Source organism: Cydia splendana, chromosome 24 (assembly GCF_910591565.1).
Source record: "Cydia splendana chromosome 24, ilCydSple1.2, whole genome shotgun sequence".
Taxonomy (NCBI): domain Eukaryota; kingdom Metazoa; phylum Arthropoda; class Insecta; order Lepidoptera; family Tortricidae; genus Cydia; species Cydia splendana.
In genome coordinates this window covers 10022668-10038689 of record NC_085983.1, presented here as the reverse complement: position 1 = coordinate 10038689, position 16022 = coordinate 10022668, and the positions used below count along the sequence as shown (strand labels likewise).

The 16022-nt window shown below is 36.4% G+C and overlaps 1 protein-coding gene across 1 annotated transcript in view; it reads left to right on the top strand.

The window, feature by feature from the left end:
• The first annotated feature begins 10985 nt into the window (after positions 1 to 10985).
• LOC134802129 (M-phase inducer phosphatase 2-like) overlaps positions 10986 to 16022 on the top strand; it is a 49770-nt gene continuing 44733 nt past the window's right edge. Inside the window, exon 1 of the mRNA XM_063774721.1 lies at positions 10986 to 11154. Within this exon, the coding sequence (XP_063630791.1) occupies positions 11105 to 11154 (50 nt within the window). The 5' untranslated portion in view covers positions 10986 to 11104. The remainder of the gene's footprint in view (positions 11155 to 16022) is intronic.

Here is a 16022-nt window from a genome sequence, read left to right as displayed (position 1 = left end):
ACCTACCTATATAGATGGTCAAGCAAATCTGGTCAATAGAAAAAGGCGAGAAATTAAAATTTTCTATGAGACGATATCCCTTCGCGCCTACATTTTTCAAATTTGCCGCCTTTTTCTACTGACAAGATCTGCTTGACCAAGTATATTTATGACATACAACATAATTTTGATTTATGACTAGTGTTAGGAAATGATTACCGCGTTATGGTAGTAATCTTATACTTTTTTATAAATTCAACGCTCATTTATCATCATCATCAGCAGTATCGGCCATCGGGTTTGAGATTTAGTCTCCACGAGTCCACGCTGAACTAATGCGGATTGGGGACTTCTCAACTTTTCATTCATATTGCTAAACAAATATGTCTGAATAAAAAACTTTACTTAGTGATTAAATATAAAAAGATATATTGCGCGTACAATTTAAACATTATTTATAAAAATAATTTATATTTTAAGAGCTATAAATTCAATTAACAAGTGGCACGGCAATATATGCAACCTCACGTATTTCTCCGGCATTAAGTTTTTGCGCTAAAACGAAATGTAGGGGAAAGTGGGGAGGATTCATACACTTTTTACTCGAGGACTTTCAATACAAAAGTAGCATGAATGAAGGATGACCTTCCCTTCCCTTGTGCCTTAAGCGCAAAAGGAGATGACGGGACGACTTGGATGCATTTCCTATACCCGAAATGGTGGGAAAATACCAACAACAGGGTTGAGTGGAGAAAATGAGGCCTTTGCCCAGCAGTGGGTGAACTACCCATTCCTGTGGGTAGCCTATGCGTAGGGCGGGAGTCTCCCATACAAATACAAAAGGCGTCAAGATAATTAAAATCTCAATCTGAAACAAATGTCATGTACTAAGAAAAGTGACCAAGGCCTCTAGTGCCCCAGGCTGGAATCGAACCAGCGTGCAGCGTCCTCTGCTATCGCGGCAGGTGCCTGTAGGGTACGCTGTGGGAGGACGCTGGTTCGATTCCAGCCTGGGGCACTGGAGGCCTTGGTCACTTTTTCTTAGTACATATATGACATTTATTTCAGTTTATAATTTATATAGTAGTGTTTCTACTTGAAATAACGACAAATTAAAATATTTTCTGCAAATAATTTAATTTGTTCTAATACTTCTAATAGAATTACAATCTCGAATACGAATATAGCCACTGTACGAATGCACGTACGAGTCTTCCCCAATTTCCCCTAAGTGCTTAATGATTTTCAGAAACTAACAGTGCTTAACCTACAGCAAATATTGTTTACATAATAAGCAGGCACAAAACGGTGCACGGCGTTTTATGACGAGTTACAGCTTCCATTCATTAACAGGTACGAGTAGAAAATGTTAAACAGTTTTGGCATTTGTTATAAACAAAACTTTCCGTCAGTCACCTTTGCCACCCAGTGAAACACAATATGTAGTTATTTGAACCACGAGCGTAGCGAGTAGTTCGAAAAGTGGAATCTTTAGCTTTGCGATGGGATCAATATGGAGCACGAGGGTTAAACAAATATTGCTGCCGAGTGATACTCAAACATTTTCAAATATTACAAATTATAGGCGATGGATAAGCGTGAATCATCTGTCTTGTATTAGTTTTTCTTTCTGACATTTTGTTCGGTTTGTCCTTTCTAGACTGTATCATGTACCTTGTTTGTATAAATACTGTCTATTATAAATTTCACAGTGTATTAGTCCGCTGTAATGCTGTGTAAATTTTATGTATCAATAAAATAAAATAAAAAATCTATTTAAATGTTTAACAATTAAATGTAAACAGCCAATAAAATTCGACCAGCTAACACGATGAAACAACTCAAAATGTGCATCAAATGACTTTGCCACTCTTATGGTCTTATGGATAAAATGTAACTTTGTCATCAGTTTTTGAGGACTAAAGATAGCCTTTACGCGCTAGTGTGCTAAAAAGATATACTCTGGAAAACCACCTTTGTCAGTAGAAAAAAGCGCGAAATTCAAATTGTTTATAGACGGACAATCCTTCGCGCCTACATTTTTTAAATTCGCCGCCTTTTCTTCGGAAATGGCTTGCCAAACTATATTATTCTATTTGTAAGGGACTATAGTCTGTATCTTTAGGTATTTAAAAAAGAGTTAAACAAAATCTACCCTCAAATGGTTTCTTAAGCCAGTTGAGGGTAGATGAAAACATTACATGATCAAATAATGTAGGTTAAAGTCAGGTCGTTCAGTGACAGATCCAGGCGGTTTTGTATTTGGTTGGTTAATCAATAAATGTTATAACTACCCGAAAACGTACAAATTATTTGTTTGCTTTTATTTAAGTACCTAAAGATACAGAGTATAGGTATCTCAAATCTCAGGCATTCCTCAGTACACGTGTTGTATTCATCATGGTGTGCACGCGCAAAACTTCCGGTGAACGTCCCTGTCCCCGTGGTGACGTCACTGATAACGTAACGGCTGACTGATATCAAGTCAAACATATGCTAGTCTACTAACTTTGCACCAACATTAGCACAATAGGTGCCTATGGTCAAACTTTGTATCTTAGATTCTTAGCAACGATAACTAGTATATTAACCAGACATGGATTATGTCATCATCATCATCATCATATTAGCCAGAGGACGTCCACTGCTGGACATAGGCCTCCCCCAAAGAGTGCCACAATGACCGGTCTTGCGCCACCCGCATCCATGGATTATGTATGTTACTTGAATGTTCATATCATCATGTTAAACTCATTTTTATTTTGTTTTTCAAATTCATAAGTAATGTCTTTTTAAAATCATAGCCTCATGCATCATAGCGTAACATTGATTGTATGGCGGTGGCTAATTTCTTCATCACTAAAGTCCCCCGCGTCTCTCTGATGCATTGTTCGCGATAAATTCAAAAACCGGACAAGTGCGAGTCGGACTCGCCCACCGAGGGTTCCGTACTTTTTAGTATTTGTTGTTATAGCGGCAACAGAAAAACATCATCTGTGAAAATTTCGGTTCACGGTTCGTGAGATACAGCCTGGTGACAGACGGACGGAAGGACAGTGGAGTCTTAGTAATAGGGTCCCGTTTTACCCTTTGGGTATGGAACCCTAAAAACTGCTGAACGGATTTTCATGTGGTTTTCAACTTTTCACCTATCAATAAAGTGATTCTTGAGGAAATTTTAAGGTGTATATACGGCTATATGTGTTGTTTCCAACCATTCACAATGACGACTGTCTATGGAAGGATATAATGTCCATAAGGCATAAAGGCTTCTGTAGTGTTAACAGTAATAAACTCTCAAAGGCATTTCCGTCGAGATAAAAACGATGACCAAATACGAATTCTTAGAACACCGCTCCAGATGGTAACAGTATTGCATAAATACTTTGCAAGTAGGTATAGGAAGTATATAAATAGTTTAAACTGCCATACGTGAGCTGTTTTCTACGCTTATTTTCCTATTTGGGAAACTTTGAGTTAAAATTAGTATTAAATAGGTACTGTTTGTGTTTACGTACAGTCGCCGTCAGATACATATATCAAAGCATTAAAGCGGACAAGAATAGTCATATAAATGTAAGTACATAGTAATACAGTGTTATAAATACATATGTAGGTGGTTACTGGTTACCTACGTTTATTTTTAATTTATACTCTATATCTTTAGGTCATGGTATATAATAATATACTCCGCCTGGTACTCTCTTCCCGTCTTTTCTAGGTCACCTGACTGACACAAGCCTACGTCATCATGCGACAGCGCTATATGATAATATGCGATAGCGCTATATATAGCGGCCATGTTATTGTGACGTAGGCCTGTGTCACTCTGGGAAGAGAAGACCATGTTTTATTAGACTATGTCTTTAGGTATTTAAATAAAAGTAAACAAAATCTACCCTCAAGTGGCTCCTTAAGCCAGTTGAAGGTAGATGAAAACATTACATGATCAAATAATGTAGGTTAAAGACAGGTCGTTCATTGACAGATCCAGGCGGTTTTGTATTTGGTTGGTTAACCAATAAATGTTATAACTACCCGAAAATGTGCAAATTGTTTGTTTACTTTTACTTAAATACCTAAAGATACAGACTATAGTTATGCTTTTTTTGTGGTTATAATTACGTATATCCATACGTTGTCCCAGAGATGCAACTATACCTAGTGATAAGATCACCCGTCGCCATGTTTATTGTTATTTTTTTAATTTCTATGTTCACTTTGCGCACAATACAGAACATAAACTGAAAATACTCCAAAAACCGAAGTAGCGGTCTTCGAACAGCTTATATACACTTTCTAAAACACAATGGACTCAAAGCACTTGAATAAGTTTACAAGAAGTTTACAAGGTTTGTAACTTCCTGTGGGCCCTGGCCATTAATTGACACCTCAGTTCATCTTAACAATGACATGGACGGGCCATTGTGGCGTTTAGTGGTGGATACTTAAGAATAGAATAAGATACTTATAAAGAACGCTAGGATGTCGTGATACCCGTACCCGGTACGATACCGTTGGTATACAATCGCCATCAGATAAATAGGAGCGGCCGAGGTGCTAAAAATAAGTGACTTAACACGCACTTCAGCGCCTTGACAATATTTATTTATTTAAACTTTATTGCACAAATTTACACAAAAAGAATACAACGGACTTAACGCCTTGAGGCATTCTCTACCAGTCAACCATTGTGCTAAACAGAGACAGTTAGTTTGATGCAGGATTGTAAATAGTGGACAATAGAGGCGTGTTCAGATATTTATGGGCACCTTGGCCGCTCCGATATTCGTTCGATGTTGTCCGGTGACTATTCAGAGACAGCTAAGCTCTTTTTCTATACTCGTTTAAATCCATACTCGTTTTTAGGGTTCCGTACCCAAAGGGTAAAACGGGACCCTATTACTAAGACTTCGCTGTCCGTCCGTCCGTCTGTCACCAGGCTGTATCTCACGAACCGTGATAGCTAGACAGTTGAAATTTTCACAGATGATGTATTTCTGTTGCCGCTATAACAACAAATACTAAAAACAGAATAAAATAAAGATTTAAATGGGGCTCCCATACAACAAACGTGATTTTTGACCAAAGTTAAGCAACGTCGGGAGTGGTCAGTATTTGGATGGGTGACCGTTTTTTTTTTGCTTTTTTTTTTTGTTTTTTTTTTTGCATTATGGTACGGAACCCTTCGTGCGCGAGTCCCACTCGCACTTGCCCGGTTTTTTTAATGCCTTTCATTATGTAGCAGACACATAAACTGCTATTAAAATACCTACAGCTAAGGAGATACAAGGCCTCACATGTGACGTAATTATCTAGACCTAGACTCATTAATGCGTAAACTCACGATTATCATAAAAAGCTTATTTACTCCACGCAATCAGCTGTTGGGACTAAAAAACTCATTTAGAACTGGTTTCGAACAGATTTATAAATATATGTGATGCTAGTCAGCAAAAACTGGATATGTGCAGGAAACGTGTCACGAGGCTCTATTACGATATAATATACAGAGGGAGGATTGTCACAGGGCAAAAATTATAAAGGTTGACCTTTTTTTTATTAAAAGAAACGGTCAAATGGATAACTTCCTTTTTTTGAAGTCAGTTAAAAAGGAGGTTTGATGTTGACACTTTTAACTCTTTTAAGGTGTGGTTTGGCCCCGACTTCAAACATTATATGGATAATTATGTTATTTCATCTTTTATGAAGTCGGTTCTTTTGTTACTATTAGCTTTGGTATTGCTTAACTCAAAATCCTCCTACTTCCTCTGAATAATCCTAGTCCTGTAGCTCAAAATTTATACGATAACATAAAGAGGTCGCTTTATGAATAAATACATAAATATTATTGAATAAATAAATAAAAATTGACTAAGCCCCACAGTACGCTGAAGAAGGCTTGTGTTGTCGGTTCGGTACTAATATCTGTGCCATCACACAAGTAAATGCTCTTACCGGTATTCGAACCCAGGACCAGAGGCTTTATACGCAGGATTATCACAGACAAGGCCAGATCGGTCATCGTTTGATCATCATCATCGTCATCATCATCATCAGCATCGTTTGGTCATCGATAGCTCTTTAGCTTTATTAAACACCAGAAGTTAATGAGTTAAAACTCATTATTTTGTTATGCCACTTATGCCCTGCGATGTGAAATAGATATGTTATTTTCATCTGGTTTTGACATAATGACGTGCTGTGACATAATGACCAATGCTGGACCTAATGCCTTTTGTAATAAGGTCTACGAACTGTCAGTTAACAGTGTGGGCGATGATACACACAAACAGAGGCCTCCCTGTCACACTTACGTACGAATTTACAAGTGCGATAAAGAGGCAACTCTCGAACGTGGTTCGCGGTAGGCCCTCAGTGGATGCTGCGACATCACGATATCGTAATTAATTATCGTTAATTGTTAAATAAAAAGCTTCTTAAGTAAATAGCTGACTGACCTTTAACTTACTTTACGATTCACAAATTTAATTAAAAGGGTTTTAATTAATTTAATTTTCTATCAAAAAACAAAACGTAGTTGTTTATGATATGTAGCCTAATCGTGTGTATAGCTGGTCAAACCAATTTGTCAGTAAATAGGAACAAACAAAACTATACCCATCCTTTTCTTTTGGGTGCTAATACTAGTGTAAGACAAAGATAGTATGATTCTCTCTATCTATGTTTGAAATTAGACAGTCCTTTGACACACTATAGATACTGTATATGTATTAATTTACAATCTGTCTGTTTGTTAGTCGCCATATACCTACAGGTTACACCTTGTATATTCGGGGGATATTAGATTCCTAAGAGACCTCCAAAAAATAGCCGCCAATAATAGGACTTTTCATATAATAAACTATCATTATCAATCGTGCTCCCCGGATAAAGGCCTAACATAAGCACACCTGTTAAATATAACTTAAAAAAAAACGAATGACATCGCTAAAAAAACAAATTAAGTGTTACCAGCGATATAGTAACAAAAAACTACCAACATCGTTTATTAAAAATTAAAAAATTAGCTAATACTGCGTTCTTTCTGCCAGCTATATTGAAGATGTAAAGGTAACACTAATAAGTTTATTACATAACAGGCAACATAACTAAAATGTTGTATTATCCTTTTATTCAATTTGAGGTTTTTTACAACTCTGCTAATCTTTCGGTGACTTTTAAAGCGTTCTCACGTAATATCTGGATTACCTGTAGGTAATTTGATCTTTTTGTTGCTTCTTAAACTACTGGGCAGGTAGCATAAATGAACAATTGTTTTCTAGGTGAAGTTTTTGACAGTTTTTCCTTAATTTATGCATAAAACCCGTACTTGGTCGTAAACAAGCAAAATGAAAGTATTTGTAAAATACTAATATAACTCAACATAAATACAACTCAGCATATAGTATAGATTATTTCTAATATTGTCAGGTGTACGTTGGGTTAAGTTCGAAAACGCGGTGATTTTGACCGTGTGGCACCGACTTTGCCTATCAGTGGTAATTAAATACAACTGAGCATATTATATATTAATAATATCGACAGGTGTACGTTGAGTTAAGTCCGAAAACGGGGTGATTTTGAAAATAACAAATCTAATCTAAATAATAAGTTTTAACAGAATACTCTCACTGCACTCTGCAGTAACGCTTTAAGGCTCCTATAGGCGTTGCAACAAATGCCATGCGATTTTAGATACTTGCTGGATAAGAAGGTGCATCGAATTCAATCAATCTACCAAATGTCGTAATGTATTGCAAATCACATGCGTTTATCGCTGACGTTTGGAGAGGCCATTAGGTAGTAATGTAATTTTTTTGCAAGTAAAATACAAAAAATTGCATAAAAATTACATTAGTACCTAATGATATGCAAATGTTGTCAGATGTTATACTGTTCTTTATTTTAGCAATAACCGTTTTGGAAAAGTTACCCAAATACACCTTACTTAAAATAGATAAAACGTGGTAATCCAAGATATCTAGTATTATTCCTTACGTCCGCGGCCGTCACAAAAAACGGACAACGCTATCGGCATAACTTAGCAAGAGCGAAATGGAGATTGGCTATTATTACCATGTGTGATAAAATAACTTTTATTATTACTTGTATATTTGACAAAGAGTGAACATTCACGTGTAAAGTATTTTGTAGGTATGTCTAGTTTACGGACTATACTAGTAATCAATTTTTATGACTGTTTTTTAGGGGCTGTCCATAAATTATGTCATCGATTTTTGACGATTTTTGACCCCCCCCCCCCCCCCCCCTATAATCATCCAAAAATCATGCTTCAAATGACCCCATTTCCTCCTACTTCATGCTACCGTCATCCGATGTCCAGACCCCCCCCCCCCCCCCCCAATTTGAAATGACGTAATTTATGAATGGCCCCTTAGGAAAATTAGAATTTGATATTTTGGCAAGTAACCAGTGTGATCAACAGCACCTACATGTCATCAAATGTCATCTAAAACTTACTCCGTTATCAATCAATGTGACATGGTAACAAAAGTGTGTCATCTATTGGGCATTAGTATGTCGAGCACCGGGACCTTCACCTTACCTACCACTTCTTTTTATGCGATCAATTTTGAATAAGTTTACGGTCATTCACTGGGCATGCATTTAGATATCAAAAGTCTCAATCTTTCCTTAACGCATATAAGACCTAAAATTATACGAAGTATCGCTAAAAAGGTTAATGAAGCATCGAGGAGGTCTAATTTTAGTTAACATAATATCAGTATTGGCTGGGTTAAGCCGAATATTGTCGAATTATTTCCTCGGAGTTGAGATAGCAACTTCTTCCTTGATTTTCTTTTCATGGGGACCTGATTATTAGATAACACGTTAGCACGTTTATCTAGCGGGTTTCTAATCTCTTGTAAAGTTACCTATTTAATATTATTAACGACATATTTGACTTGAACTTTTAAACTAGATTTTTAGTTTAGGCATTAAATGTGTTAATGTGTCCATATGTCATAATTCGAAGCATTGGTGGTCCAAAAACATCAATACTTATTTTAACAATTTTATCTCTGCGGCTAAAACCGTTGCTTAGCCGATGCGAATTATTGAAGACACAACGAAGCATGGTTAGCTAAAGTTTTCACTGTCGGCAAAACCAAATTTGTGGCGCTATAAAGCCCTTACCAGAGACATTCCTCTTAGCACAACCATATGATTTGACAGGAATTCTCAGGAACAACCAAAAAGCATTTGCAGTTGTCAAAATAAAGTTAAACCAAGAATGTGCGTTACGTCATTTCAGTAAGTGCTGTCTTGTCAGCTGATCGCTCGCAGAATAACTTTGTATATTATGTATGGACTTAGGTTACTGTTTCTGTGAATTACTATATACCTTGTGCTCATTGTTTTAAGGTTTAAATTAGTTTGAATTGGTGGAAGGAGCCGCATTATCGTTTAACTTTGAATGCGGTAAGATTGTGTGCGTGCGGCGCGGGATAAAATCACATTCTGTTCAAAAAGAGACTTTACTTCATTGACATAAGGAACAGTTTAATGAACGTGGCATGTTTTTGTGTGAGTGGAAACAGGATTCGTTTCCCATATGATTTTTGTATGACATTCCATTTCAATGATTACGGCAATGGTTTCGGTTTTGTGACTATACGAATAGGGTTTCGACTGGCGTGACAAAGGATCAAGATAGCCAATCTAGTTAGGTGGTGAGGCCAGACGGGTGGGCCCAGGCGCAGGATTTGTGGCCAGCTTCAAAAACGAAATCACTACTAAATATTTGAATCTCAACAGTTTTTACACCTAAATTCAGAGTATATTGGTTACTATTAATAAGATTAAGATTTAATTTATAATTAAATGGAATTTCAGTTTTTTATGTGTAAATATTAAGTGCTTTGGGTTTGAATGGGTTGGTTGAAAAATACATATTTTTGATTTAAATAATTTAAAACATCATTTTAATTCTCGTCACTGATAAAGTGATAACATTGGCCCTACTATTAAGAGAGAAGAAAGTAAAAATTAATTAAATAATAATTATAAATAAGTAGGTAATGTACGTAATTAAAATAAATGAAATTATATAGACAATAAACATTTTATTGCTCAGGACGAAAAAATCTGCATAATAAACATAGATTCAGTAAATTTACATTTTAGTTAAGTTAGTACATTTTTCTGTTACTTACAATAATGCAGGTTGGTTCTGAATTTCTAAAGTGCAATAAAAATAACTAAAGGGGCCCACTGATTAACAGTCCGCCGGATGGTATCTGCCTGTCAGTTGTTCGGATCTGACAACTTTTTGTTCTAACTGACAGGTCGATTCCGTCCGACGGACTGTTAATTAGTGGGCCCCTTAACTGATGTTCCTTCCGGCCGATTTTGACCATGGCAACCACTTCGACTCCTATATAACACTTAAAATCAAAATCCCATGGGTAAATACAAATGGCAGTCGTTTATAGTCATAATGTTTTTAAAATGCAATATTTTGACGTTTTGTTTGTACCTAAGTCATAAGTGAAAATAGTACACCATTATCGATCTATTTCCAATCAGGAATAGGAAGAAACTTAATTTATCAAATAAAATCATCATAATCATATTCGTAAATAAAAAAAATGGTTGTCTGTAAAGTTGGTTTACGGACGATAATTTTGCATGATAACGTCATAAGAAAACATTACCATTACATTACGTAACGTTACCATCGAGATCTGCCACAACGTTACCATGGAGATCTGTCCACAACGTGACACTTTTTCGTGCAAGCTTCCGGTGTTCATCGATTAAGAAGACTTTATCACGTCAAAACCCTATTAAAAAAATATGAACGTATTAGTAAAATTGTTAAAGATTCTACCACTACTCATATCCAAAAAGCTACCAAAATGGTATATTTTTTCTACCACGTCGCTCCCAGATCGCAGGGGTGGCAGACAGGACGAAAACCGAAGGCACGGGAATTCAAATTCGTTCAGCCGCTTACGCTTAGTCGCTCGCCAACCGTGGTTCGGGTCGGGTCACGGCGCAACGCGCTACTAAAATAAAAATCAGCTGTGAGAGAGAAAAAGACTGATTTGATAATGGACTTGTAATTGTGTAGTGAGAACTTTTAAAGTGTATTAAAATGTGGGGCGAAAGCAGTCAGAGTTGTGAAAATAACTGCCAGTGCTCTGGGTAAGTTAAAAGCTTTAGAAAAGAAAGTTTGTGGGCCGCGGCCGCCGGCTCAACTAATGGGTTCAAAAACTACTCTATGCTATTATATTATCTGTTTATTTTAAACTTTATATCCCTATGCTATGCTAAATATTAACACGATAAGTCAATTTATGTTTTAAACTTTTTAAATATACATAGGCTTGTAATTTTGTATCCGCGTCAACAAAGTTTTTTTTTATTAAAAACATTGACCCCTGAAGTTCCTGTTGTGATATACTTAAAGTTTATAAATTAAAAGTTATCGCCGATTTTGTAATGAATTGGTCAAAACAACACTAGGAGGCCATGCTTTAACATTTTATCAATTCGTTCTACTTTTTTAATGACACGATTGTTATTCTCGTAATGGTTTTTGTGAACCAGGACTCATTGATAACATTATCGCTTATGCATATTGATATGTATAAGTTTTCATTCATCATTTTATCAATTTACATGACTTTTAGGTACATATATATATGTATTGTGGGTGGTATTGGTCTTTTTTTATGTACATTATATTAAAAAAACTTAAAAAATATAAGCATACATATCAATATTAAACAAAAGAACGTTGAAAAACAGTTTTTGAAAGACCATTTTTAAGGTTATGTGAAGTTCCCGCCAAGGTTGCATACCTGTCTCGCTCGGTCTTTGCTAGTCGTTGCGAGAGTGAAAGAGAAACCTATATAAACATAGCCGGTTGACGTTTTGATATCGATAAATTTGAATAACGAATATTGACGTGTACTTTATTAAATAGGTATTTTATAATCACACATTATTACATTTATTACATTATCAGTGTGGGAATTCCTCGGGACGTAGATCAATTATTATGATTCAGTTTTTTTTTAGGATTTGATTTCCTAGGTATTATGTTATTCGTATCTTGTACAGTCGACGTCAAAGTCAAATGTCAAATGATTTATTTGTCTGTCAAAGATTAGTTTACATTTTTGCACCTTAATCCTTTGTAATAATTATAAAGGTAGTTTTAATAATTTTAATTATAATATTTTGTATGGGTACATTTTTTGCCTGAAATAAATTTGATTGATTGATTGAAAAGTGTAAACATATCTTTGACGTCGACTGTAGCTACCTATGCTGAGGACCGACCTATTGCGAATGAGGTTGGCAACTGTCAAAGGTTTGCCTAGATGGCGCCATCATAGCTTGCCCCTTTTTCTATGAGATTTGGCTTAAAGAGCTGGCATCCAGGGTATTAAAAAAACAAAAATTTGACACAATTCTAGGGATTGACGGGGCAAGCTATGATGGCGCCATCTGCTAAAAACTTCCACCGGCCAACCCCATGCGAATATACCTTTAACAAAACGTGCAATACAGATTATTACAGTACATCAGGTGCTCCATTAATTACGACACCTTGTGCTATAATAAGCACATTACGTAACTATGTCGAAAATTTAAAGGGCCATAAGTATGTATTGTAAAACGTTGTACGATACACGTGTGAATTTCCTAATTTTCGCACATGTATCGTAAATAACTACTATATGATCTTCATACTTTATTCATCAATAATCATGAAGGGATGAAAAACAAGTGCGAGTCGGACTCGCCCACCGAGGATTCCGTACTTTTTAGTATTTGTTGTTATAGCGGCAACATAAATACATTACGGCAACAGAAATGATATAATCTGTCAAAATTTCAACTAGGTATCTTCACGGTTCATGAGATACAGTCTGGTGACCTCTGGTGAAGACAGACGGACAGTGGAATCTTAGTAATAGGGTCCCGGTTTTACCCTCCGGGACGGAACCCTAAAAAACTAGGTCCTATCCTATATCACAACTAGGGTAGGCGTGTTAGTTTTCGTCCAGCTCTAGTTTTCGTCCACTTGACGAAATTTGAATATAAACCTACATTAGTGTACAAATTTGTACGTATTGCAATCCTTAATGTCAAAACAATATATCTGTCTACATAAAAATGATATTTCGCATTTAGAAAATTAAAAATCAAATATATTATTTGCGAATCTGTCAAGTGGACGAAAACTAGCGCAATGACCCTATCTTCACCATGGTGATATCTATAGATCTGTTTCACACTTACATCAGAAATAGACAATTTATACTGTGGCACTCCTTAGGCCACATTTACATTATGTTAAATTCCTAGATTTTCAACTTTAAACAATTTAAAACAATCTTAATTCAGTATTTGGTTATACACGTGTAAAACCGGCCAAGTGCGAGTTGGACTCGCGCACGATGGGTTCCGTGCCATTACGCAAAAAACACAAACGTTTTGTTGTATGGGAGCTCCATTTAAATATTTACTATAATTATTCTGTTTTTAGTACTTATTTTGATGTTACAGCGGCAACTGAAATAAATCATCTGTAAAAATGTCAACTGCTTAGCTACCGTGATAACGGTTCATTAGATACAGTCTGGTGACAGACAGACGGACAGCGGAGTCTAATAGGGTCCCGTTTTTACCCTTTGGCACAGAATAAGTAATAGTACTACCGTACAGAAAGGACACTTCCTACAAAACCGAAGTTTATCGGCGATTCAGTGTCGAATCATGCTATCCCTTTCTAACATATTCTATTCTTTTCAGCTATTTAGGGTTGTCAAAATTCAAGTCATTATCTTATCTGTGGTCGTGCACGCAAAGGGACGTCAAATTGTGTCAAGTCTAATAATTGCTCGGAGCAATGCTGAGCCGAACGCAGCCGAGTTTGCCCGAAGTCAGGAGTGTCTCCCCACTGACGGAACGCTAATAATGCTATATAATCATAGTCTAATAAAACATGGTCTTCCATTCCCAGAGTGACACGGGCCTACGTCACAACAACATGGCCGCTATATATAGCGCTATCGCATATTATCATATAGCGCTGTCGCATGATGACGTAGGCCCGTGTCAGTTAGGTGACCTAGAAAAGACGGGAATGGAGTACCAGGCGGAGTATATTATTATACCATGCTATATAATAAGCAGCCATTACGTCACCGCCATTTTAGTAATCTTGACCATAGAGCAGGTTCTTGAACTTTGCTAAAAGAAATGTTTCCGTTTCGTTGAAGAAAGCGAGAGTTTACTTTCGCCTTTCATTGAGCTGTTACGTTGGCAATAGTATCCTCTTTTTAGGGTTCCGTATCCAAAGGGTAAAAACGGGACCCTATTAAGACTCCACTGTCCGTCTGTCTGTCAACAGGCTGTAACTCATGAACTGTTATAGCTAGACTTGAAATTTTTACAGATTATGTATTTCTGTTGCCGCTATAACAACAAATACTAAAAAGTACGGAACCCTCGTTGGGCGAGTCCGACTCGCACTTGTCCGGTTTTTTATAGTAATTTTCAAAGAGCATGGGTACGGTGAAACATGTCATTTCCATAAAATGTTGCAAAATCTCGTGTGCAAGTGTTATTTTAAACGTCAAACTTCTATGAAATATGACGTTTAAAATAACACTTGAACAGGTTGTCCTATAGAAATCGCTGCCAACTTAGCTTGGTCAAACTTCGAATAAAGAAGCCCACTGATTAACAGTCCGCCCGACGGTATCGGCCTGTCAGTTAGAACAAAATTTTGACAGTTCCGAACAACTGACAGGCCGATACCGTCCGGCGGACTGTTAATCAGTGGGCTTCTTTAGGGGCTAATTCATAAATTACTTCATTTCAAATTAGGGGGGGGGGTCTGGACATCGGATGATGGTAGCATGACGAAGGAGGAAACGGGGTCATTCGAAGCATGATTTTTGGATGATTTGGGAGGGGGGGGGGGGTCAAAAATCGTCAAAAATTGATGACGTAGTTTATGGAAAGCTCCTTATATATTTAATGAACCAATTATATAGGGTAGTTTAGCCGGTTGTCGGCCAGTTAAGCAAAATTTCGAATTCAAATGTATTTTATGAACAATATATTCGACCAATCTTGGTCATTTTGTGATTTTTAGACTAAAAATATAATACACTTACCATGTTTGTATCAAAATCCGTTATTAATTACAACGTTTTGTTTATATCATTAAAAATATGAAAAAGTAGCAATTTAGCTGGTTCTCGGACACTTTTTTTGGTTCTCGGCCGCTTGTTAACTAGTTGTCGGCCACTGTTATTTATGTTTTTAAATGACTCTTATTTCACTATCAATAGGAATTATTTTTGAATAAAACAACAAATATTCAATGGTACAATGTATTACATTAAGGAACGTTAATGGGAACTTTTATGGTACCTACATCTCGTAAAGAGTTTTCCAAAACATACTCAAAATATTATAAAATAAGACATTTTGTAGCATAACTAGCAGCGTGCTAAGTCTGGAGGTTTTTATGGGTCGGTAACATCCTTGAAGTTACAGGCATCCATAGGCTACGGTAACTACTTATCAGCAGTAATTTACCATTCTCTTTTCGGTGAAGGAAAATTTCGTGAAGAAATCGAATTAATTCCAATAGACACATAGGTGGAAGGTCAGATGGCAGTCATTTTCCTAAAAACTAGGCTCCTATGAGTCGTTACAACGCTAGGAAGATCATGAAGACGTTACATTAAAATAACGAAAATTCTTCGTCGCTGTGATAGTCAAAACCTCATCTTCTTTTTTTGAAGCATCTTGTTAATATAAAAATAGTGTATAAATGATTTATTTTTCAAGGGCCGAAAACAAAATAAATTTTACTTGTTTCTCGGCCGTCATAAGTTAGCTAGGCCGAAAACTAACTTTTTATAATCCTGTTCTTGGCCGCCAAATATAAAAGATTTTAAAGCAGATTTTAACCAATTATTTGTTAAAAAGCATGCGGCCGAGAACTAACTACATGAATTACTTGGATACAAATAAGTATT